This window comes from Pan paniscus, chromosome 11 (assembly GCF_029289425.2).
Source record: "Pan paniscus chromosome 11, NHGRI_mPanPan1-v2.0_pri, whole genome shotgun sequence".
NCBI classification, from domain to species: domain Eukaryota; kingdom Metazoa; phylum Chordata; class Mammalia; order Primates; family Hominidae; genus Pan; species Pan paniscus.
In genome coordinates this window covers 103669143-103695801 of record NC_073260.2, presented here as the reverse complement: position 1 = coordinate 103695801, position 26659 = coordinate 103669143, and the positions used below count along the sequence as shown (strand labels likewise).

The 26659-nt window shown below is 39.1% G+C and overlaps 1 protein-coding gene across 6 annotated transcripts in view; it reads left to right on the top strand.

Moving 5' to 3' along the window:
• Nucleotides 1-26659, top strand: part of FOCAD (focadhesin) — a 325099-nt gene that overhangs the window by 181135 nt on the left and 117305 nt on the right. For all 6 annotated transcript variants that reach the window (XM_034967226.3, XM_063594465.1, XM_063594464.1 and 3 more), the window contains 6 exons: nt 715-849; nt 4062-4112; nt 5048-5131; nt 15586-15712; nt 22754-22939; nt 25982-26103. In XM_034967226.3, the coding sequence (XP_034823117.1) occupies nt 715-849; nt 4062-4112; nt 5048-5131; nt 15586-15712; nt 22754-22939; nt 25982-26103 (705 nt within the window). The remainder of the gene's footprint in view (nt 1-714; nt 850-4061; nt 4113-5047; nt 5132-15585; nt 15713-22753; nt 22940-25981; nt 26104-26659) is intronic.

The window sequence follows — 26659 nt, the reverse complement described above, 5'->3', positions numbered from 1 at the left end:
AATTGAACTTAAGAAGATATTTGACTACCCATAAAACCAGATATTGAAATGAATGAAGAACACTTGGTTTAAGAAAATTGGGTCAAGTTAGAAATGATACAACATTTTTGCTGGGCTTTAGATTTATTTTATCATTAATGACCTCTTAAAACACTGGAATTAACTTTTAAGACATCTTAAATTATTATGTTAAATACTATAGTTATTCTCCTACCTCTGAAAAGCTTGTAAGGTGATTTGAGAATGTTTGATTTATATATATTAATACTCCAATTTTCTGAGTGGTGATATTGTTTCAACAGGGCTGAAAAACTAAAAAATGTGGATACCTGGCTTTAGAAATGGGCTAGCATTATCTTACCTGCTTTGTTTCAGGGGCTGATTCTTCAACAGTGCATATAGCTAGATAATCTGGAGTTAATTTTGTGTGTGTCGGTGGGAGTGAGAGCTTGTGTGCTTAGGAGAGAGTTATTTACTTGGTTAACTAAAAACAAAGTAGTAAAAAAGCAATTGTGTGAGGCAGGCACAACTTCAACAGTTTACATTGGTTTAAGTTATTTCATTTGAGGGGTGGTACCTTATTAAATCCTATCTTCTAGGCATAGTCTTATTTGTTTCTTAAGTTTCCTTATAATAAAATATAGTACTCTTAATTAATGGCTTTATATAGGTTGGAGTCTTGTTACGTGTTGACCTTTTCTATTTGCTTCACAGGTTGTTTGCATTCGCTCCACTTGGAATGCTCTCTCTCCAAAGCTGAGTTGTGACACAAGACCTCTCATTCTGAAGACACTGAGTGAACTATTTTCTCTAGTTCCTTCCTTAACGGTCAATACAACTGAATATGAGGTATGCATTTGGAGCTCAGCACATTGCCTGCTCCTCCATGGGAAAGATGTGTGTTATAATAACTTTTGGAATAAATATTCCTAATCTGTTGTTGTTGTTGTTGTTGTTCTGAGACCATGTTGATATGTTTATGGACTCTTAGGAGTAGGATAGCTCCTCATCAATCTTATGTCTAAAACGTATTTACATAAAGGATACCAACTTTTAATTATGAGAGTATTGTCAAGATTTTAAAGTCAATATTGTAAAACTAGTGTTTCCAAAATAATAGAATTCATAAAGCCAACCATTAAAAATCATTTTGTTAATGTTTTAAGTTCTAAAAAGTAAGCCACAAAGACATTAATAAAGGCAGGACAGACTCTCCAAACTTTGTGAATTACTCAGTGTTTGTCATTGTAATGAGTTGAAATACTTGGTGGAAGATTCTTTTTTATAAGATTCATATATTACTGCTTAATATTTTCTTAATTATCTCTTCTTTGAGTGAAATGCATGAGAGGGTAGTGAATTACATTTATGCCTCTACATTTGTAAGCCATTTTTTTTTTTTTCATGCTTACCATTTTTCCTTTTCCTTCAAAGAGCAGCAGTTGATTTTCACTTGCAGTCTTGGTAAACTTCTAGTTTGATTTAGTCCTTTACAGACTTTGATAAACTGCCACTCCAGCCATCAGATTCCAATAATAGTCCCTTATATGTTTTAGATCATCTGACTGAGACATGCTTAGAAGATACTTCAACTCATTCTAAATGCTGCACAATGAATAAAATCAAATTTATCCTTACTGGGCTATACAATACTTATCACAGTACCTGGTGCATAATCTATATGTAGTAAGTAGTTGTTGAATGAATGATTGAATCAATACAGAATATTTTAGTTTATTCTTACATGTAGCCTTTTTTTAGGGTCTTAAAAAAAGAATCAATTTGTGACTGTGAGTATACAGTTCACCAACATTCTTTCTTATGGCTGCAGTTCACAGGCACTTGCTCTTATATTGTCAGAGAGTCCACAGGGCTACTGATAATGAGCTAAGACTAAAAGCCAATGTAAGGCCATATTGGGTATATTTACTTTCTGTCTTCAGAGGCTAAAATCATATATCTTTTGTATTGCTTGTACCTTGAGTTAATCAGATTTTATTACAGGCTAATTTATGAATTGGCTGGTGTGTTGGTTTTTTGTGTTGGCTTATCCATGGTTGTGAATTATCTTTTGGACCAGATTTTTTTTTCTTCCAGATTTTACATTCTTTTCCTTTGGTATCTTATATTAGGGTTCCTCTGTTGTTCAGACAGACTGCTTTGGGGCCGTTCTCTCTATCTCTTCCTGCCCAGTTAGGGGGAGTCTCTTCAGTGAACATAGTCCCCTTAAAAGCAGAAGTGAAGAAATGTAGAAGGGAGAGACCCTCCTTCCTCCTCCCACTTTCATCTGTGTGTGTTTAGATAATTGGTTTTTTAACTACTTAGAATTTGTCTGGATGTGAGCCAAAGTTGAATTTAATTTTTCCCAGAGTGCTTCTTAAGTCATTTCTATCCCTAGTAACTTCATTAGCTTAAGTTTCCCTAAAATGTAGTCCAACCTGTTTACAACAAGTCCATAAAGCATTCTGGAATCTGGCCTCATTAGTGGTCTGTATCCTGCACTCCAGTAAAACCAAACCACTTACAGTGTCCTTCAAACTTTTCCTTCCTCCAAACTTTTCCATTTCTTTTCCTTTGTTCATATTATTCCCTCTATCTAAAATTACTTTCTTTTTCCTCTTTAATTTAAAAATATATTTTAGGAAGAAAAGGATTGTTTTAACTCATCCCATCCTTTGAGAGTTTGTCTGCAAGCTGGAGTCTTTTGTTCCCAAAGTTCTTTATACTGTTCTAAGAACGTTTATTCTATTTTATACTACAGGTATATGTATGCATATATTATTTTCCCCATTCAGCTATAGGCTTATTGAAAATGGAGTCCATGATTTAATTATAGTGTATTTTCTGAATTGCTTTGCACAGTGCTTGCTTCACTTATTCATTGAATCAGAATATATTTATTAAAACTGCGCTAGGTCTTAGAGATACTAATAAATATAGTCAACCCTATTTTTGAGTACCTATTCAATCCCCAGCACTCTTACTAGTTTATACCAATTAGTTCTAATCTCTGATAGGAAGGTATCATTTTTTATTGTATTGTTACAGAAACTAAACCTTTGAGAGGCCTATTTATTTGACAGATATTTATGAGTATCTGCTATGTTCTAGGCAAGTAACTTGACCAAGACTGTAGTTAAAAAGCTAAGTGAAAGCTGATGTCTGAATCCGGGACTTTCTAGTTTCATATCCTTTGTTTTCGCATTATACCATGTTATCAGTCCCTGCCTTCTAGAAGCTCAAAGGTAGGTAAAGGAGATAGATATGAGTGATGATAATTATAATAACATTTGATGGGCACAGTTAATTAAAGGGCAATGAGAGTGTGGTAGAGAAAATGACAAACACTCTTAGCAAGAATCCAAGGAAATTATTTGTGCTATTGGACTTGGAACTGGAAGAATTAATATACTGTTGCTTCCCATTGAAGTTTGGGGACTAGAATATGCAAAGGCAAGGAGGTATAGAGGAACCTAATATGATTTAGAGGGGCAAAAAGTTAGATGTGGTGGCAATGAAGAAGACCACCGACTATTGGAAGGTAAATGGCTTTTATGCTTAATCAATTATTTATTACACATTTGTCATCTTTGAGGAACTGTGTGGGCTCTGTGGTTTAGGTCTTTGAAATGAAAAAAACGCAGTCACTGCCTTAAGTATTGTACAACCTCGAGTGAGTTAGTCATGCTAGATGCGGAGGTGTACCATGTGCCGTATGGCCACGTGGAGAAAGGAAAACTCTCTTCTGGGTAGGCTAGAACAGTGGCATGAAAGAGTGACATTTCTGTTAGTACTTGAAGGGACTAAGAGTAAGAAATGGTTAGGTTTCTAAATTTCATTATCTTAAAATCTTAATGTGTTTAACATATCCATGTGCTTAGAAGATGAGTTTGTTTCTGAATATTTACATTTTATGAATGATGGGTGAATACACCTTAAGTGAATTTCTGGTGGTGTTACTTTAAAAGTGACTTAATTTTCATTATTTGCTACTTTGGATTATTTAGTCTCAGTTTTAGCTTGGTCTTAACAATTTATTCTTTTGTTTGTTAACTTTTCAGAATTTTAAAGTTCAAGTCCTCAGCTTCCTCTGGACTCATACTCAAAACAAGGTACTATAATAAGGCTTGTCAGTGAATCAGAACAAAGCTAAGGAAATAATTTTGACATTTGTAAAATAAGACTCTTAGGATAAAAAGTACAACTGCCTTGAAATAATGGGTTCCCAATTTTTAAAAAAAGTGTGATTATTCATAAGTTTTGGTTTTAAAAATTATGCTCAATTTATGCCCATTAATACATTTTTACCATAAAGTGTACTTAATACTTGGTGAATCTGACAGATGGGAAGAGGAACTGTTGATATTATCTTATATTTTTATATGGTCTTTCCCCTTTCCTGCTTTGCCCCTTCCCCACCAACAAGCATACCAAACAAACAAAAAGTCCAGTCCATTTTTTAGATGTTGTTTCCAATCAAGGATTATATATAGAGACTGCTGGTGATGTTATACCTAACTCATGGATGAATGAGCTTAGATTCCAAAAAGGCTAACTTGACCTATCAATAGGTGGAGAATCGGAATCCAAACCTAGGCCTATCAGACAGTAACTCCTTATTCTCCTTCTGCTAAATCATACTACTTCATGGAGACTTGAGCAATTATGAGTTACTTTATATTTAATGTTCAAACTAGAATAAAAATTTAGTATTTTTGATCTCCTTGCCCATTTTTAATTGGGCATATTCTCCAGAAAAATGTTTAATGCTGATAATTTTTTCCAGTTGTTCTTACTTCCCTTCACAGACCCTTTCACTTTTTTTTGCAATATTTTCTTTTGAAACGAGGATTAAATTTCTCGATCTCTCTTTTGAAATTGCTAGTAAATATCCTTTTAGCTAGGCAAAGCTTTAATACCATTTTCAAAGCACTGACTGTAGAACTTTGGGATTGGCGAGGGAAGGTTTCTTTCCCCCTCCAGATTTGATGTTTAATGTATGTTGTGTTTTTTTGTTTGCTTGCTTTTTTTTTTTTACCCTATCTAGGACCCAATTGTAGCAAATGCTGCATATAGATCCCTGGCCAACTTTAGTGCAGGAGAACACACCATTCTTCATCTGCCTGAAAAGGTAGGCATATCTGCTTTCTCACTGGTATTTCTTAATTTGCTAGGGTTTACAACTTTTTCTCTCTCATCTTAGGAGATACTTACCTGATGAATATATACATAACCCTAGATTTGTTGTCCATGCAAGATACAAATTCATACCCATTATTTGTTTATCTGTAAAAGACTGTAGAGGTTTGAAGCAGATGGAAGACACCTATGATGCAAATGAAATCTTCTTAAGGTGACTGGGTTATGGCTTGCTCCAGATCTGAGTCACTCATAGGGATCACTTTGCCTAATTAGTATGCCATCCTGGACTTTAATCCAAGCATGGCCTTCATAGACTAAGATTTTATAGCACCTGTGCAGCCAAAGATCTCTATTTGTGATAAACAATGGGATGCCATATGAAAAAATCTGCTTTTTTTTAGTATCTGTGAATGGTATATAGGTAGCTCCAGAAAACTGGATGGAGAAAGTATCACTATCTTTTAAGAGTTAACACATAGTGTGATATTCAATTAGGAAAAGAGGAAGTCAAATTGTCCCTGTTTGCAGATGACATGATTGTATATTATCTTAGTTTTTAGACTAAACTAAAAACATATAACCTCTTCTAGTATCTGCCTATTATAATCAGCTTCAAATTAGTAGATCCTATTAAGGGGTTAAATATCTGATTTCTTATTTAGTGCCACTATGAACACAAATGCATACAGATGTTTATTGAATGCCTCTGAAGTGTCAAGCAGACATTGTGTTAGATGAAGTTACGTGTAACATTACTCAGAATCTGTCTTTGAGGTTACGTGGCAAGAAGGTTTGGTGTGAATTCCTTGGTATCCTCAGGCATTAAAATGGGTTTGCCTTTTTCTTCTGGATTGTGTTTATACTGAGATTAGATGCCAGTAGGAACCAGGCGAATTTCTGTTTACTGAATTGAATTGGAGCCACGATATAAAAAGGATTGAAAATAGGCTGTTGTAAAACCAATTCCTAAGGCAGGCAGGATTTCCTGTGTCATTGAGGACTTACAAAGATAGATTGACCGCTTGTCATGCAGTGATCACAAATGGGAAAACTTAGGTAAAGATGTGTTATGACTCATACAATTAAAAAAGATGGGACTTCAGACTGCATTATGATGACTAGCAATACCCATTGTTGCTTTAAAACAGAAAAGAAAAAGGAAAAAAGCTACATGTAAATTTCGTATGCAAACACCTGCCAATAGATTAGCTACAGCATCTGGAGAGGCACCTTTTACTCTTGTTTTTAATAGGCAATTATTCATTTAAATCACAGCATAAAAATTACCCTTATTTTTACCTTTTGTTCCTAAAATATTCCAGCTTGAGTAATAGCTTTTATTAAATAACTCCAGCATACTCTTGACATTTAGTCTCTACTTTTTAAAATATTGACATGTTTATATTTTTTTTCTGATTTTGGATTTATATTCAATTTCCAATTATGTTTGCAAGAATTTATAAGTGCTATACTCAGCCAAATGTTAGCTACTTCCTTAATCTAACTCTTCTAAACTCTTTGATCCCTGAATAGCCATAAATAGCTCTTTATATCTTCCAACATAAATGGTAAACGTACTTAGAGTTGGGGTTTTCTATATATGTTTGGGTTTTCAGCATCAGAGTGGAAAGAGCTATAAAGGAAAGCTATAAGGCTTATCCTTTTGTAGCTATGCTTTTCAGCTTTTTTTTTTTTTCTTGCCCTAATCCCCTTCTGGGATATGACCCACTCCAAAAAGTAACAATAGCTCACTGCAGTGGATATTCTGAACTGAGGTTGAGATGAGGGGTGTAAGTGGTTTGAAAGAGTCTTCCTCACTCTGACCCCAGCTTCTGATACTGAGGACCTATTTCTTTATGGAGAATCATTGCTTCTAAGACCACACCATGCATTCTTCTTCTTTTCATTGATTGCTACATTTCAGTTTGGCTGTTCGAACACCTAAAGACTAAAAGTCCAGAAAGTGTTCAATGTGTTCATATCCCAAACAAGTTCCCAAAGGCTAAGGATACAGCCTGGTCGGTGCTTCACCTTAGTTTTGTAGATATGACACTATAAAACAGTGATGTGAAACTGCAGCTCATTTTTCTATAAAAATGTATTTTCAAATGTTTTGGAAGTTCCTGTCAAGTGAGACTTCTGTAATGTAAAAACTAAGATTCTTCTTTGTTGACAGACATTACTCTGCACTAAGGGCAATTGGTTTACACACAAGACTTAAGGTTACCTATTTTTCCAGTGAAAGTGTGTCCATATTCTCTCTTCTTACCTATGGAAACCGGTGGAATAAACTTTTGAGCCCATTGTGAATTTCAAGTAGAGCTAAAATATATATATATATAAGATATCCTTACAAATGTGGCTACTTTGTGAATTATAATTCAGCTACTTTTTAAAGTACTGATTTTCTTTAAATTTACTTAAATATTTCTTGTTGATTGCTGGACATCAATTTATGTTGTATAACTTGTTGAAAGTTAACAGACTGGTAGAACAAAAAGAGTAAGAGGATTGGCAGATATCAGAACAAAGATTTAGGGTTGAATGAAACAGTACATTTAAGGTAATGTACTGGATAGATGGTAGAGCTGAATGAGATACAATAATATGAGTTATTCTCTGCCTGACTGCTTGAGCTGGAAAATTGGTCCCAGGCCTTCAAATTTGGGCTAGAACTTACAGCATAGATTCTCTTGGTTCTCAAGCCTTCAGGCTTAGCCTGGAACTATACCACTGGCTTTCCTCAGTTCCAGCTTGCAGATAGCCAATTATGGGGCTTCTCAGCCTCCACAATCATGGGAGCCAATAACCTATGAAAAAATCTCGTCCCTCTCCCGTCTCCCTCTCCCTCTCCCGTCTCCCTCTCCCTCTCCCATCTCCTGTCTCCCTCTCCCGTCTCCCTCTCCCGTCTCCGTCTCCCGTCTCCCTCTCCCGTCTCCCTCTCCCTCTCCTTTCCACGGTCTCCCTCTCCCTCTCCTTTCCACGGTCTCCCTCTCATGCCGGGCCAAAGCTGGACTGTACTGCTGCCATCTCGGCTCGCTGCAGCCTCCCTGCCTGATTCTCCTGCCCCAGCCTGCCGAGTGCCTGCGATTGCAGGCGCGCGCCGCCACGCCTGACTGGTTTTCGTGTTTTTTTGGTGGGGACGGGGTTTCACTGTGTTGGCCGGACTGGTCTCCAGCTCCTAGCCACGAGTGATCCGCCAGCCTCGGCCTCCCGAGGTGCCAGGATTGCAGACGGACTCTCGTTAACTCAGTGCTCAATGGTGCCCAGGCTGGAGTGCAGTGGCGTGATCTCGGCTTGCTACGGCCTCCACCTCCCAGCCACCTGCCTTGGCCCCCCAAAGTGCGGAGATTGCAGCCTCTGCCCGGCCGCCACCCCACCTGGGAAGTGAGGAGCGTCTCTGCCTGGCCGCCCATCGTCTGGGATGTGAGGAGCCCCTCTGCCTGGCTGCCCAGTCTGGAAAGTGAGGAGCGTCTCTGCCCAGCCACCATCCCACCTGGGAAGTGAGGAGCGCCTCTTCCCGGCCGCCATCCCATCTAGGAAGTGAGGAGCATCTCTGCCCGGCCGCCCATCGTCTGAGATGTGGGGAGCGCCTCTGCCCCACCGCCCCGTCTGGGATGTGAGGAGCCCCTCGGCCAGGCCGTGACCCCGTCTGGGAGGTGAGGAGCGTCTCTGCCCGGCCGCCCCGTCTGAGAAGTGAGGAGACCTTCCGCCTGGGAACCGCCCCGTCTGAGAAGTGAGGAGCCCCACCGCCCGGCTGCCACCCCGTCTGGGAAGTGAGGATCGTCTCCGCCTAGCAGCCACCCCGTCCGGGAGGGAGGTGGGGGTCAGCCCCCCGCCAGGCCAGCGCCCTGTCCGGGAGGCAGGTGGGGGGTCAGCCCCCCGCCCGGTCAGCCGCCCCGTCCGGGAGGGAGATGGGGGGGTCAACCCCCTGCCTGGCCAGCCGCCCCGTCCGGGAGGGAGGTGGGGGGCTCAGCCCCCCGCCCGGCCAGCCGCCCCATCCAGGAGGTGAGGGGCGCCTCTGCCCGGCTGCCCCTACTAGGAAGTGAGGAGCCCCTCTGCCCGGCCAGCCGCCCCGTCCGGGAGGGAGGTGGGGGGGTCAGCCCCCCGCCCGGCCAGCCGCCCCATCCGGGAGGTGAGGGGCGCCTCTGCCCGGCCGCCCCTACTGGGAAGTGAGGAGCCCCTCTGCCCGGCCAGCCGCCCCGGCCGGGAGGGAGGTGGGGGGGGTCAGCCCCCCGCCTGGCCAGCCGCCCTGTCCGGGAGGGAGGTTGGGGGGTCAGCCCCCCGCCCGGCCAGCCGCCCCGTCCGGGAGGGAGGTGGGGGGGTGAGCCCCCCACCCGGCCAGCCACCCCATCCAGGAGGTGAGGGGCGCCTCTGCCCGGCCGCCCCTACTGGGAAGTGAGGAGCCCCTCTGCCCGGCCAGCTGCCCCATCTGGGAGGGAGGTGGGGGGGGTCAGCCCCCCGCCCGGCCAGCCGCCCCGTCCGGGAGGTGAGGGGCGCCTCTGCCCGGCCACCCCTACTGGGAAGTGAGGAGCCCCTCTGCCCGGCCAGCCGCCCCGGCCGGGAGGGAGGTGGGGGGGGTCAGCCCCCCCACCCGGCCAGCCGCCCCGTCCGGGAGGGAGTTGGGGGGCTCAGCCCCCCACCCGGCCAGCCGCCCCATCTGGGAGGGAGGTTGGGGGGTCAGCCCCCCGCCCGGCCAGCCGCCACGTCCGGGAGGGAGGTGGGGGGGGTCAGCCCCCCGCCCGGCCAGCCGCCTTGTCCGGGAGGTGAGGGGCGCCTCTGCCCAGCCACCCCTACTGGGAAGTGAGGAGCCCCTCTGCCCGGCCACCAACCCGTCTGGGAGGTGTACCCAACAGCTCATTGAGAGAACGGGCCATGATGACAATGGCGGTTTTGTGGAATAGAAAGAAGGGGGAAAGGTGGCGAAAAGATTGAGAAATCGGATGGTTGCCGTTTCTGTGTAGAAAGAGGTAGACATGGGAGACTTTTCATTTTGTTCTGTACTAAGAAAAATTCTTCTGCCTTGGGATCATGTTGATCTGTGACCTTGCCCCCAACCCTGTGCTCTCTGAAACATGTGCTGTGTCCACTCAGGGTTGAATGGATTAAGGGTGGTGCAAGATGTGCTTTGTTAAACAGATGCTTGAAGGCAGCATGCTCGTTAAGAGTCATCACCACTCCCTAATCTCAAGTACCCAGGGACACAAACACTGCGGAAGGCCGCAGGGTCCTCTGCCTAGGAAAACCAGAGACCTTTGTTCACTTGTTTATCTGCTGACCTTCCCTCCACTATTGTCCTGTGACCCTGCCAGATCCCCCTCTGCGAGAAACACCCAAGAATGATCAATTAAAAAAAAAAAAGAAAAAAAAAAAAAAAAAGAATTTGAATACCATCTTGATGAATTCACCTTTCTTGTCATTTGTTATTAAGAATTTCTGTGGGATTAGAGGTGATGGACATGTAATACTTGCATTGGTTTAATAATAATTTATTTGGTATATACTAAGTGCTAGGTCCTATCTGAAGAGCTGAGGATGTTGACTGAATGCATATATTTTGTTGGTTTGTAACAGGATCATTGTTAATCACTTAAAGCACACAGATCTAAAATTGGTTCCAAAATTTCAGGGGACTTCTTTGAGGACATGTTGATTCTCATGTTGAAAGATAGATAAGAATGATTTTTCCCTTTTAGCTTTTATTTTTTCTGTTTTTATAAAAGCTAGTTACACTTCCCCTGTCTTCTTTAGCACACCTCCCCAAAAGAAAAAACAAACAAAAAAACTATGGAGAAGTTTCCTTGTTAAAAGAATCAGTAATGGATAAACATTTAGGTAGAAGATACTGACTTTTCTCTCTGACCTGGTTTCATTAAAAAACATTCACCTATTTAAAAATTAAACTTGTTTTCTTGATTTCTAGGGTTAATTTTAGAAATAATATAAAAGAACTGATTATGCATTCAGGGTTGGTATAAATATGGTGTAACCCGTTTGGCTTTGATTTAAAGTGAATGTCACTGCATTCATCAGAAGCTGTTTCTCTTTTTAACTGAATAATTTATGCAGATACTTGACATGTTCCAAATAAAATTCTCTGTTTATGCACAAACTCTTGGATTTCCATAGGTTACAGACACAGAAAGTTGATTGAAAGGTTATCCGGCTCAGAACCCACAGTGAGGCATTTTGTGGGATACACTTTCCAGTACAGATGGTCCCCAACTACGATGGTTGGACTTAACGATTTTTCAACTTTATGATGGTGCAAAAGTGATACATATTAGGTAGAAATGGTACTTCGAATTTTGAATTTTGATCTTTTCTCAGGCTAGGCTAAGATATGTGGTAAACCACTCTCTTGTGATGCTAGGCAACAGCATTAGATCGCAGCTCCCAATCACACTGAATCACAAGGGTAAACAACTGATATTCTATAGTGTGCTGTGTTACCAGATGTTTCTGCCCATCTGTAGGCTAATGTAAGTGTTCTGAGCACACTTAAGGTATGTTAGGCTAAGCTATGATGTTTGATAGGTTAAGTGTGTTAAATGTATTTTTGTCTTCTGACATTTTCAACCTACGATGGGTTTATTGGGACATAACCCCCATCATGAATCAAGGAGTATCTATATTCAATTTGAAGCAAGTTTTAAAAGTAAATTATCAGCTGAGTGTGGTGGCTTACACCTGTAATCCCTGCACTTTGGGAGGCCAAGGCAGGCAGATCACTAGAGGTCAGGAGTTTGAGACCAGCCTGGCCAGCAAGGTGAAACCCCGTCTCTACTAAAAATACAAAAACTAGCCGGGAGTGGTGGTGCGGGGCCTGTAATCCCAGCTACTCGGGAGGCTGAGGTAGGAGAATTGCTTGAACCCTGGAGGTGGAGGTTGCAGTGAGCTGAGAGCATGCCACTACACTCCAGCCCAGGCAACAGAGCAAGACTCTGTCTCAAAAAAAAAACAAAGTAAATTATCATTTTTGACTTTCCATTTAAGTTTTTTAACAAAGCTTAGTTATAATAGGCAGGTCGTTTTTGTTGGTGGGGTGTGTGTGTGTTTTAGTAGGTTGGCACAAAAGTAATTGCAGTTTTTTTCTTTTGCGCCAACCTAATAGATACATATGCAGTTTTATTTTTCTGAGTGTTTTAGCAGCTAATATAATATTATTGCCAAAATTTTATAACCTTAACAGGAATTCTTTCAACTGAGTTCTCTTGATTCTCTATAGTTTTACTCGCATTGACCTTATTAAATTGTTGCACACAACCAGGGGGAAAGACTGGTAGTAGCCTAGGGAAGGTAGAACAAATAATTCTTTTAAGAAGTGACCAGAGGAGTAAAGAACTTACTCATGTAACCAAACACCACCTGTTCCCAAATAACCTATGGAAATAAAAAATTAAAACAAAAATACCAAACACCGCATGTTCTCACTCATAGGTGGGAATTGAACAATGAGAACACGTGGACACAGGAAGGGGAACATCACACTCTGGGGACTGTTGTGGTGTGGGGGGAGGGGGGAGGGGTAGCATTAGGAGATATACCTAATGCTAAATGACGAGTTAATGGGTGCAGCACACCAGCATGGCACATGTATACATATGTAACTAACCTGCACATTGTGCACATGTACCCTAAAACTTAAAGTATAATAATAATAATAAAATAAAAAAAAGTTTTTTTAAAAATTTTTAAAAAAAAGAAGTGATCAGAGGAGAAAGGAAATTTAATGTAACCAAAATGTAATACATAATAAGTGCTAATTTGTCCAGGAGAATCAGCTCACCTATTAGAAAACAAAATTGAAGGAGTGATCATACCATTATAAATACATATAGTATATAATCTATTCTTAAATTATAATACATCTGTAATTTCTTTGCTAAAATTTATGCACATTTGAGATGCAGACATATGCTATTCACTGCATAGAAGATAAATTAATATAGCACACAGTTACGTGAATATGAAATTAGACAATTTAAGATTGATGGGTTGGTCAGTTTGCTTTATCCGCAATCTTTCTTTAGTGGCTCTTAAAAATATTGATGACCCAGGTGCAGTGACTTGTATTAAGTAATTAGGTTGACTGCACAGAAGGACAGGATAGGAGGATAGGATAAAAGTTGTACAGAAATGATCATATCCCTTTTATACTAAATAATTCTGGAAGCATTTGGTCATTTGACATAGTTTGCACAGCACTTTAAGGTTCCTCTGGTGGTGGCAGTGACTTTTCCCCGGCTCCCCACCCCCCCTTACTCTTTTCATTCTACTCCCCTCCTCTTCCCCTCCCCCTCCTCTTCTTCTGCATGCCTACATACCTTCCTCCCTCCCTCTCTCCCTCCGTAGCTCCTTCCTTCCTTCCTTTCTTTTCTCTTTTCTTTTCTTTCTTGCTTGCTTGCTTGCTTGCTTTATTGACATATGATTCATATACTGTACAACTTACCCTTTAAAATATGCAATTTAGTGGTTTTAGTGTATTGAAACAATTGTGCAACTAATCACAGAGCAACCACAATCTAATTTTAGAACATTTTCCCCCCTAAAAGAAACTCTCTCAGCAGTCAGTCTCCATTACTCCATTCCCTCTCCAAGACCTAAGCAACCACTAATCTGCTTTCTGCCTCTGTAAGTTTGCTTATTCTGGACCTTTCCTATAAATGGAAGCATACAGGATGTGGTCCTTTGTGACGGGCTTTCTTCACTTATCATAGTGTTTTCAATATTCTTTCATGTGTAGCATGTATTTGTACTTTATTCCTTTTTATGGCTGGATAATATTTCATGGTATGGATTTATACTATATTTTGTTTATATATTCCATCAATTGATGAACGTTTGGGCTGCATGAATGTTTTGAGGCTATTATAAATAATAATTCTATGAACATTTGTATGCAAGCTTTTGCATGATCATATATTTTCATTTCTCTTGGTTATATACCTAGGAGTGAAACTCCTAGGCCATGTAGTAACTCTATTTTTCTGTTTTCCCACGTTACTATGATGTGTAAAATGTCAGGAAGCAAGGCAGAAGAACTCAGAACCAACTTCTTTCTCAGGACTTTTTAGGCCACTAGGATTGTTTAGAATCTTTAAGACAACTCTCAATGAGAGTAAACCTGGAAGACTGTGAGTATGCACACAGACTAGACACTTGAAAAACCCTCCTGGTCAGAATCAAAAGGTTTGCGAACATGCCAGAGTTTCTCTCATATGCAGTGATTTCGACAGATGCTTTCATACCCTATCTAGAGTATACCTGATAGTTATCTCTGTAAGTATGGCTGATTCCGCCCTCTGAGAATTAGGTACTTAATACTGAATCTGAATTAAATCTTGTCTTGGACAGTGCTCGGGTAGTCAGGTTGCTTTCACTTCTCCTTCACTAGTGAAGAGAACACTAGTTATGGTTGAAAGGCTTCACTGGAGTTGAGATTATTATTCTTAAGAGAAGCATTTCTTTTCTGTTTCTTCTACCCCCCTGCAAGAATCCTGAGTCAGTGCACTTCCTAAATGGAACAGTGCTTTGGGGACCTATGAAGAAGGCAGTCTGCAGGAATTGTTAATTATTTCTAAAAATAACTCTGGGATACAGGCTAATGGTAATGACTGGATTCTGGCACTTTATGGTTATAGAAACCACTTTTATATACTTTGATTTCCTCCCCTAATGCTTAATTATCTCCTTGTGGACATTATGATAGAGTGTCATTGAAGGTATTAAAAATGTAATTAATTGCTTAACAGTTATATCTTGTGAAAACAATGTGGAAATCTTTTTACATTTTTAATTTTTGGTTCAAACAAACCTAACTAATCAAAGAGCAGCCACAAAAATCTTCAAAATGCTAATTAGACACAATAATGTACAGCTACCAATTACAGATTTTAGTGTTTTTGTATTCCACAGCAACAAACTGCCAAGTCTTAAAAAAAAAGTCAACTAAAGCATTCTGTTGTTCCCTGAGCTCTACTGTATATTCTACTGGAAGATTTTAAGCTCTGTCATGGACATATGACTAGAATCACAAATTTTTTAAAAAGTGTTCAGACAAGGCAAATATCTAACTATGAGCTATAGAAGTTAAATATATTGAGTATGTCAGTGTTTGCATTTTATTTTTGGATGGTATAGAATTTTATTAGTTTTCTATAATAATCATTGCTTATACTGGCTTACAGTGATTTACTGTATTAACATTAGCTTTTTATACAGATCTGAGATTGTATCTAATAAGATGACTAGAGTCATGACCATTTAGTTAAACTAAAAAATGAATAGATTTTTAAAAAATTAATTTCAATGGTCTTTTATGTTATAGAGTGATGGAGTCTAACAAAATTTTAAAATCTTGTCACAAAAAAGGATACAGAAAAGATTTTGCATAATGTTTTATTATTATCCTCTCTATGATCTTTTCGCTTATCATTTCAGATAAGACCAGAAATTCCCATTCCTGAAGAATTAGATGACGATGAAGATGTTGAGGATGTGGATCTTTCAGTTCCTGGCTCTTGCTATCTCAAACTGTTGTCACTCACTCCCCCTTTGGTTTTACCAGGTGACTCCTATTTGGTAGTAGAGAAGCTAGCATTTTTTAGTGGTTCGATTTGTCTGACTGTATTCTTTTGTGATAGGTACATACTATAGTTTAACCTTATGTGCTTATTTTTTAACCAGAATGTTAAATGCACCCATCTGTTCTATCGAAACAGCTTGAGGTAGTATGGTGTTTAAATCATATGAAAAAACGTTACATCTGAGTAGGATTGAATAAGAAAACTAGTGTAAACAATTGTGTTCACTGATAATTAAAATTCATTTAAAAGGCTAAATGTATTCCACAAGATGAATTTGCACTGGTACTCCAGGTCATTGATTTAAACAATACTTCTTTCTTACATAAGCCAAGTGAAAAGATCATTAGACTATTCAGAGATTTACTGAGTAGTTTCATTATTATACATTTATTCTTTCTATAGAGTTATGCCAAAGATGTTACTGATATTTATTTCAGAGCTATAAATTAATGCTTTTAAACGATGGATCAAATTGTATGGTCATTCAGCTTTGATGTAAAGCTTATAGGGCCTTTATCTTTTAAAAAGTAGGCTGGGTATGATGGCTCACCCCTGTAATCCCAACACTTTGGGAGGCTGAGAGAGGCAGATTGCTTGAGGTCAGGAGTTAAATACAAAATTAGCCTGGTGTGGTGGTGCATGCTGTAGTTCCAGCTATTTGGGTGGCTGAGGCACAAGAATCACTTGAAGCTGGGAGGTGGAGGTTGCAGGGAGCTGGGATCATGCCACTGCATTCCAGCCTAGGTGACAGCCTAGGTGTCTCAAAAAAAAAAAAAGTATTCTAATGCTTATATGTGGTAATTATTCTATATGTATATTGTGTTTAGAAGTACTCACTTGCCCCTATTACTATATGCCCTACCCAAGAAATGGTAGACGATACCATTTGAAAAATACGTTTGATTGTGGACTGTGATTAGGAACTTACATTATTTTATTTTGAATGTTATTTTCTGATCATTAAAAAGTTATTTACAAATTCCTCAAGTAATTTATTGTGATTAAGTAGCTTTTCTATATTAGACAACATCTTGCTTAGTTTTGTTACAATTCTACTTTGAATGTTCGTGGATGTAAAAATTTAATTTCTGGAAATGAAGTTCAATCAAAACAAGAAATGTCATTTTATTTTCTCAGTCATAACCATACTAGCCTGTAATGTTGGAAGTTTTTTCCTCTGGTTTCATCCCACATGGAAATTCCTGTGAAATTCAGCCAAATATATACTATTTATTTCTAGACAAAGCTCCTTTTACAGTTCCCTGCCTCCTTTTATTAGAGAAAACTGAATGGCCAAGTTAGACAAAGAGATCACCTTTTCTCTTCTCCTGATATCTAGAAAGAAGCCTCAAAGACTTGTTCACTCTTCCTCTCTTCTGTTCTTCCCCACTTCCTACCTCTTAGCTTTTCAGAGTCTAAGACCTCCCTGAAGTTAACATGAGTCCAAGGAAGGAAAAAGCCTTCAGTTATCCAAAGTTCTTTCTTTAACCTGAAATAACCTAGAGTCAGAAGTCCTTTGGGGCTTTTTAAATGATTTTTTTTTTCACTTGTACATGTATCCCCCATCACAGTCTCTGGTGTTACAAAGAGAAGTGGGGGAATATTTGTTGCCAAGGGGTGCTGTTGTTTGTCCTCTCAGTACAGAATGTGCAGTGCTATGATGGCTATTACCTGGCTCTTCTACATTGTTTGCCTTGGTGGTTCTCAGTGCCTTCGATTGAGAAAGAAGGGGTAGAGTTGAGATCGACAACTGTATTTGTTTGAGAAAATTTACTAATTTGAGTGAGGTGGGTGATCTAGATGCTATGTTGGCAAACTGTCACCATGGACATTTTTTCGTTGATTATTAGAGAAGTATAAAAAGTGTCCCTTTGATTATTACAGAACTAGAAAAAGAACCAGGAAAAAGGCACCAGCCTTAGGAATATATACCCTAAAATGCACAGGATGAATGATATATATTAGTCACCAAATGCTACAGACAGAAAAGTGGGTTGTGCTGAATTTAAGTGAATCCTGCCCCTTTCTCCTTTTAATTCCTTTCAAATGAACACAAAAACAGCTGTAAAGTGAATCCAGGAATTTGCATTATTTAAATAGAGATGTTACTGCTATTGATTATTTAAAAATAGTTTTGAAATAATTTTACACTTCCAAGAAGTTGCAAAAACAGTTTAGAGAGTTCTGTGTACCTTTTTTGACCTGGTGCTCTAGTTGATAACATCTCACATAACCATAGTATGATATTAAAACCAGAAAATTGACATTGGCACAATATTACTAACTTAAACTATAGACCGATTTGAATTTTATAGGGTTTTTTCCCCCAGTATATCAACTTAAGGGATTAGCTATTTCTTTCCCCGTCAAGTGTCCCTGAGGGGTTTGGGCCATCACCCTGAAAGACCAAATCCCGAATAGCATAATTGTAATTGCCGAAATCCTGAAAGATTAAAATATCTAAAGTCTAAAATCCTCAAAATCACAATTCTGAAATCTCAAAAATGTAATTCTAGAAAAATAATAAAATGTTCTTTAAAAGATGTATATTTACATTTTAAAAGGCAATTTACTTGAGAAACATAAAAACACAGCAGAGCACTTCATAGATCACTTTACACAATAAAATAGGCAAAGTAATATACATATTTTTGCAATCATAAACAGGTATACTAACAACAGCCACAATCTAACAATTATGAGCAGATGAACTGTATTCATAAACAAATAGCCCTCAAAACAATATGTATAAATGCTTATCACTATGACTGGTGGTTGTGGGCTCCCAGGTTTGTAACTGCAGTCACCGGAAATACTCTGATGCACAACTGAAGTCTTTTGACAAAATCGGTCGAAAACCTCAAGCTCGAGACCAGCCTGGCCAACATGGTGAAACCCTGCCTCTACCAAAAATACAAAAATTAGCCGGGCATGGTGGCAGACACCTGTAATTCCAGCTACTTGGGAGGCTGAGACAAGAGAATCGCTTGAACATGGGGCAGAGGTTGCAGTGAGCCAAGATTGCACCACTGCACTCCAGTCTGGGCAACAGAGAGACTCCATCTCAAACAAACAAACAAACAAACAAAAATCCCAACGGGTTACCACTCTTTATGCAGTCACTCAAAGAATTGAGATCTCGAGATATTTTATGTTTCACAAATGCAGATATACAAAAATGACATCTCTACTTATTGAGGAAGTTTCAACATTTTTACATACATACACAATACTTACACACAAAGTCAGTGTTGTGATAATGCACTTTTGTGGAGTCATATTTGTAAAAAAAATGCATAAAACCAATTAGAACTCTTTAGAAGTCTTTATACAATTTGTACTTCCAGTATCGGAAAAGATGCAAAAATGAAATACATAGCATAGCAAATTGGCACTATGTGTGAAGGGGCGGAAGTTGTACATGATTAAATAATTTGGCAGGGGAGATTTCTTGTGTTTTTTGCCTGCGTTTTCATTTCTGTGATCTTCAAAATGTGAACTGTACTTGTATTTGGAGAGTGGTTGTGGTCTAGAAATTTGGTGAGTATATATTCTCCATCTGAAAGTCTAGTTATTGCTCGGCCATTGGAAATAAGCAATTTTCTGCTTTTGCAGCATCAATAATAATTAACTTTCGAACTTCTTTCACCATTAAGTAGCCTTGTACACATAACTTATCACAACCCCTTTTTGTGAGAGAACAATTTCGCATATCTCTTCCACTCTGTTGTAAGGAATATAGTAAGAAGGAAGGGTATTTGGCTTCTCCAATACCAAATCTATTTTAGTCACATTTCTTCTGAAAGACAGAATCAATAGGACATGTATATAGATATATGAGGGGACTGATTAGGATAATTGGCTTACATGATTACAGTAGCTAAGTTGTGTGACAGACTATCTGCAAGCTGGAGGCTGGGATTCTAGTAGTGTGGCTCCATTCAAGTCCGAAGGCTTCAAAACCTGGGAAGTGGGTGGTGTAACTCTCAATCTGAGGCCAAAAGCCTCAGGACCCAGGGGGCTGCTGGTGAAAGTCCTGTAGTTTAAAGGCTGTTGAGCCTGGAGTTCTGATGTCCGAAAGCAGCAGCAGAAGCCTGTCCCAGCTCTCATAGAGAGTTCACCTTCTGTATTTGTTCTCTCTGGGTCTCTGGACAATTGGATGGTGCCCATCAACATTGAGGGCAGATCTCCCCTGTACACTACTCAGACTCACATACTAATCTCCTCTGGAAATACCCTCACAACCCCCAACCCCAAATAATGCTTTACCAGATTTCTAGGTATTCCTTAAGCCAGCCAAGTTGACACTTCAGTTCACAAGTTCACCCCTTGTCAACTGGCACCCATACACATCTCCTTAACTTCCAAATAAAGATAGTAACAAGGTAATAGTTCTCCCTAACAGATGCAACTATCCTGTGTACTAATGCACTAATTCCCTCCCCAGGATTAGGCTTTCAGGATTTCAACATTTGGGATTTTAACCTTTTGGGATTGTGATTTTGGGGATTTTAGATGTTAGGAAGTTTAGACTTAAGGGATTTTGATCTTCCAGAATTTCAGCATTTGGGATTATGGTGTGTGGGACTGTGTCTTTTGGGATTATTATTAGCACTAGTTTTTTATATTTATTCCAAATAGTTACCTGTATCAATTGTTTTTTCTTTTTTATTGCTGACTGGCATTCCATTGTGTGAATGTAACACAGTTTGTTGATCCATTCAGCTGTTGAGGACATTTGGGTTGTTTTGAGAATTTATATCTGACACTTTGTGTCCTACGAATTTTCAGCTTCTTTTTAAATTCCCATCTGGTCATTGGTAAGAAAGAGATTGGGGAAAGCTCAAAAGCAACGGGAAAAATTCTAGTTGCTAACTTAGTATTTACGGGAAGATGAAGCTGTATACATCAACTACACTTAGCCTCCTGGCATCTTATCCTCATTTAAATTAATCCCTGGGCTGGTGTTAGGTAAACATCTGTAGTTCACTGTAGAGCTTCGTAAGTAGAAAACTTCCATTGCTGGGTTAGTCTATGTGCAGATATGTTCTTGCCCCTTGACATGTTTCACCTTTTGCCAGAATAGGATCCTTCTGAGAAAGGATGAAATTACTTTCTTTCATCATAGTGCCTCTACCCTCACAAACAGTTGATTCATAGCTGCATTCTGTAAAGTCTGTAATTATACCCACTTTGAAGCAGTCCCTGTGTATGTGTATGCAGAAATTGGGGTACATGGCCTGCAATCGGATATTACTCATCTGTTTTGTGTAAATGATGTATTGATCACTGTTATGACAAGAAAGGGTGGGGGATACATTCAGATTGAGTAATTGGAGAGAGTTTAATAAAGAACCTATTTACAGTTGTGTTGTCAAGGTTAAGGGAAACTCACAAGAGATGGTAAACCGTCTCAGAGTGCTTAATGTCTCTGGCCTACAGAGATAACGGGAGGAAGAAGAAAGAGTATCTGTATTATAAATTGGGGTGCCTAAGGGGAGCCAAGACTTTCAGAAGAGGAATGCAGGCAACCTGTAGCAATCCTGCAAGAAGCCCTGTGTCTGGGGAATACATCTCCTGACTTCACTGTTTTCACCCTTTGATGTCCTGCCAGTGACTCCAGTGGTTGAAACCAACCAGAAGCCAGAGGACATGGGAGCCTGTTAATGCCTTTCTTTAAAGACTGTTTTTCCAGAGCACAGAGCAGGGTTGAGAAGGATAGAGGATAGATAAGAAGGAGTAAATGGAAAACGTCACATATTGGTGTTTTTGAGCTTTGAATGGAGAATCTTGATTGCATCTAGGAGGGTCCTGTCAGAAATGGGTATATAATAGATGGTCCAGTGAGCTCTTGCTGCCTTTAATTTAATCATATTCATTTAAAGGAGACTTTTAGATAGATCTCTTCAGAATGAAATTCCAGTTAGGTGGACCCTTGCTTTTTGTTTCTGTAAGAGCCACATGCAGTGGTTTTCTTTTTTCATTTTCCGCTACATATGATTTGTTTAGCTTTAATGTTTTTTGTTTTTTTGTTTGTTTCTGTATTGGGCAACCTCTAGTGGTCCTTAGGAAAATCACATTTGAATATGAACCTATAGTCTTATCAAATATTTTGTTTATACATCCTGTTGTCTTCTGACATCATATTTCTGTTATTATATAGTAAGTAAAATGTCAAATGATAAAGATCTTTGGCTTAATTAGAAAGAACACAAGCAAAGATAGTGGACAAATATCTCATTTTAAAATAATTGTCCTAATATTGCTAAGTATAGATAGTTATGAAAGAGGTTTTTCTGAAAACACTTAAATGATAAGAAGGAGCCATTCTCATGAAAATGTGGGACTGATATGTTCCAGGTGGAAGGGATAGCAAATGCAGTGGCACTGACTTAAATATCAACTTTGTGTTTTTGAGGAATGGAAAGAGGCCATATGTAAGTGTGACTTCAACATAGCAAGGAGGTAGGGTATTAGACATTAACTCTGAGGGGTAGTCAGGGCTAGATTATAAAAGGTCTTGATCATGGTCAGAAGTTGTGATTTTATTTTATGCACAGTGAAAAGCAACTGGAAGGTGTTAGGGACAGAAATGACAAAATTCTGGCCTCTGGGCAGAGGAAGGTTTATAGAGGGTGGTCAAGAGGAAAAGAATTCACTAAACTAGTTTTTACATTAGTTTGTATGAGGAGGACAAAAGATAATAAGTAGATAAATAGCAGTGAAAAATGGAGAGAAATTGATGGATTTGGGATAGATTTTGAAGGTGGAATCAGAAGGACTTGCTAATGGATTACATGTAATAAGTGAGGGAAAGAGAGGAATTAAGCTTGAGCAACTTGGTGCCATGTTCTAATTTGGAGGAAGACTAAGAAAGGGATAGGTATCAAGAGGTCTCTTTTTACCATGTAAGGTTTGGCCAGAAATGTAGCTTAGTTGTTTGTATATGAGTTAAGAACGCATGTTTCTCTTCTAGCTTATTGTATTTACTCTACTTTTGGTCTCCTTTTATCCTCTTTTAGCTTTGGAGGAATTTTTTACATCACTTGTGAAGCAAGAAATGGTGAATATGCCTCGTGGGATATATCACTCTGCATTAAAAGGAGGTGCCCGCTCAGACCAAGGAAAGACTGTAGCAGGAATCCCCAATTTTATATTGAAAATGTATGAAACAAACAAGCAACCAGGACTGAAACCTGGCCTTGCAGGTAAGGGTAGTACATAGTACCAAAAATACAGGTTTTTCATGTAATGATTTAACTTCCACTTCCAAGTAGGATATAATGGGCTATGGCAGGGTGTTGCTGCTGCTACTAACGTGGATAAATTATAAAAATAATCGCATTTTAAAAGACATCGCAGGACTGTGGAAGCAAACACAAATAGATGGATTTAAGTTTCAGAGTCAGCATAACATTTTAGAACTGTTTTCTCCCCACCTTGGGGGATACCAACTCAGCCCAGAGGCATGGCCTGTTGGAAGAAAGAGAAACTAGAGGAGCTTTTAGTGATTGCCTGGGACTAGGGCGACAAATTAGAGATTTTTCTCATAGGACACTTGCTGAATTTTGAATTTGCACCAAGAGCTAAAGAGCTAGGCTGAAAGCTTCTGAAAGGCAAAGTGAAATCCCTTTTAGTCTTCTGATGCTTAGGAAACAAAGACGAGCTAGGAGAATGGGCTTGAAAAAACAGCATGCAAGAGGTAAAAGCCCAAGAGAGAATGATGAATTGATACTGAAGATCTGCAACTGCTCTCACCTGGGTGAACTTACTAATTCTGGCCACAGTTGGAATCTGAGCATTCAGCCTCAACTTTAGTGAGAAGCTGGTGAGGAGGTGGAGAAACCAGCAGACATCTTGGCAATCATGTGGAACGAGAGTGACACAACTCAGAACTTGAGTGACCTTGAGCACAAGGCCAATTTCTCTCAAGTTATTTGCGACATTTTGAAGCTTTATGGGATGGAAAGCTAAAGAGCTAAGCTGAAAATTTCTGAGAGCAGACCTAAATCTCTCATAATTTTTTCAGATTGAGGAGTCAAAGACTCATTAGACTGCCAATTAGTGGGGGGTGTTGTGGGGAGATATACCCTGGCAAAGGAGTGAACCAGAGCTGGACTCAAATTACAAAAGTTATAATCAGTCCTAACCCAGATCAATTCCTGATTAGGTTGAGGTAATCAGTCCTTCACCCAGTCTGCCTAACAGAGGAGAGAGGAAAACTACTCTTTGATTGACAATAACACCATTTAGTACCTCTGTGGTTCTTTCATATACTGCACTAGACACAGGACAAAGGAAGAAGCTGGAAATGAAGGGAATGATTCCTGGAGATAAAGAAGTCACTCTGTTTGGAAAATATCAATTCTAATTGGCCTACATGAAATAACATACTTTCAAAATATATGACAAAAATGAGTAGAACTAAAAGAGGAAATAGACAAACCCACAATAATAATGGAAACTTTAAAATATCTTTTTCAGTAGCTGGCAGAGCAAGGAGACAAGAAAATCTATAAGATCACAAAATATCTGAACAATCTATGAACAAACTACTGTATAGACATGTAGAACATTGTACCTTATAGTGATAGAATTTATATATCTTTTAACTGTACATGGAAAATTTACCAAAATGACCATACGCTGGACCACAAACTTCAATAAATTTCAAGATATTGAAGTCACTTAGAGTTTGTCCTCTGATGACAATGGGATTAAGCTAGAAATAAATAACAAAAATGATTACCATGATATCTCCAGTTGGCTGAAAATTGAACAGTATACTTAGTAATGGATGGATCAGAGAAAAGAATCAAAATGGAAATGAGAAGATAGTTTGAAGTGAATGATAATGAAGATAAGCCATATAACAACCTGTAGGTGGCAGCTAAAATAGTATTTTTAAACACTGTTTCCCCTCTAGGGAAATTCACACTTTCAATATATATTTTAGAAAAGAAAGGAAAATAATCAGTATTTAAACTTCCAACTCAAGAAGCTTGGAAAAGAACAGCAAATCAAACTTAAAGGATCAGGGAAGAAATAATAAAGATAATAAAACTCAGTGCAATAAAAAACATAAATAAGCTGGAGGTTCAGCTGAGAGCTTCACTGACCGTTGTGGAAAGGGCAGGGAGAAGAGGGAGAGTGAGTGTATGTGAATACAGGAATGAGGGAAAGCTTGTCCACTTTTGAGTATAAACTAAAGGGACCCATGTTATCATGTGTTCATGAAGATTAATATGTGCAAGTATTTCTCTTTAATTGAAATTTTTAAAAAACTTAATAGAATCTCTAGAACTAAACAGTTCACAAAGTCAAGACTTGCAAATTTGTTCATTTATTTATACTTACACTTATTTACTCATAAGTAAATTGTAAATAATATTTTACATGTGATCTTAACTAAAAAGCTATGAGTCAATAAGTAATATACTATATTATGTTACGTTTATATTTTGAGACAGAGTTTCTCTTGGTTGCCCAGGCTGGAGTACAGTGGCACAATCTCAGTTCACTGCAACCTCCACTGCTAGTTCAAGTGGTTCTCCTGCTTCAGCCTCCCGAGTAGCTGGGATTTCAGGTGTTCGCCACCATGCCTGGCTAATTTTTGCGTTTTTAGTAGAGATGGGGTTTCACCATGTTGACCTGGCTGGTCTCAAACTCCTGACCTCAAGTGATCTGCCTACCTTGGCCTCCCAAAGTGCTGGGATTACAGGTGTGAGCCACCGTGCCTGTCCCAATAGTATTTTAAATATTAGCTTTTTAAATCTCTTGTGTTTTTTTATTCCTTATATATAAACGGTCAAAAATCATAATTTGCTTAACAAATTAGCTTTTATTTATAAATATCTCTATCCAGATTGATTATCAGTTACTGAGAATCTAATTAGTAAAGTTTTTCCGTAAGAAATGTCTTTGTAAGCTGGGCGCGGTGGCTTACACCTGTAATCCCAGCGCTTTGGGAGGATGAGGCAGGCGGATCATGAGGTCAGCAGTTAGAGACCAGCCTGGCCAATATGGTGAAACCCTGTCTCCACTAAACTTAAAAAATTAGCCGGGCATGGTGGCAGACGCTTGTAGTCCCAGCTACTCAGGAGGCTGAGGCAGAAGAATCCCTTGAACCCAGGCGGCGGAGGTTGCAGTGAGCTGAGATTGCACCACTGCACTCCAGCCTGGGCAACAGAGTGAGATTCTGTCTTAAAAAAATAAAAATAAAATAAAGTCTATATAATTTTTTTTTAAAGGTGGTATGTTATTTTGCTATGATGTTTCCATGTATCAGAGTAAAGATGGAAAACCATTGAACAGACTGATGGCCAGCAGAGGGCGAAGTTTCAAGCAGACTTCACTTGCTCTTGTACATGAGGTAGGTTCCCATGTCCTCTTCTTTATGTTTTAGTGTTTTCTCCCTTCATGATATGTTTAAGAAGTTGTTTGTTTGTTTAGAAATAATTTTTTTGATCATAATTAATGTAAGTTGCTTTTAAAGGCCACCAAAATAGTTGACCCAACTGAATACTCAAATATTTCAATGTATTTCTGAAAGAAACTGCCATGTTTTCCCCCACTGCCCAGCGTATTTATTAGGGAGTAATGTCTAGGAATTTGCTTTACTTCATCAATGCTTAACTGTCATTATTCAGAATAAATATCAATTTATTGTTTAAAGAAATGCTACTGCCTATATCTTAATTCTAATCCTTTGCAATTATGTAGGGGACCAGTGTTTGTATTTTGTGAGTGTTTGGAATTAAAAGTAAATAAAAGCATTTTAGAAAAATAACCCTTGGTTTTAATGTTTATTTTACTTTTCCTTTCAGCTACCTTTTAAAAATAAAGTTCTGTGATTCTATTAGATGATTTATATGAAATCTGATTATTGCAGATTATGGCAAAACCAGGGGAAGAGGGAAGCTGGAAAG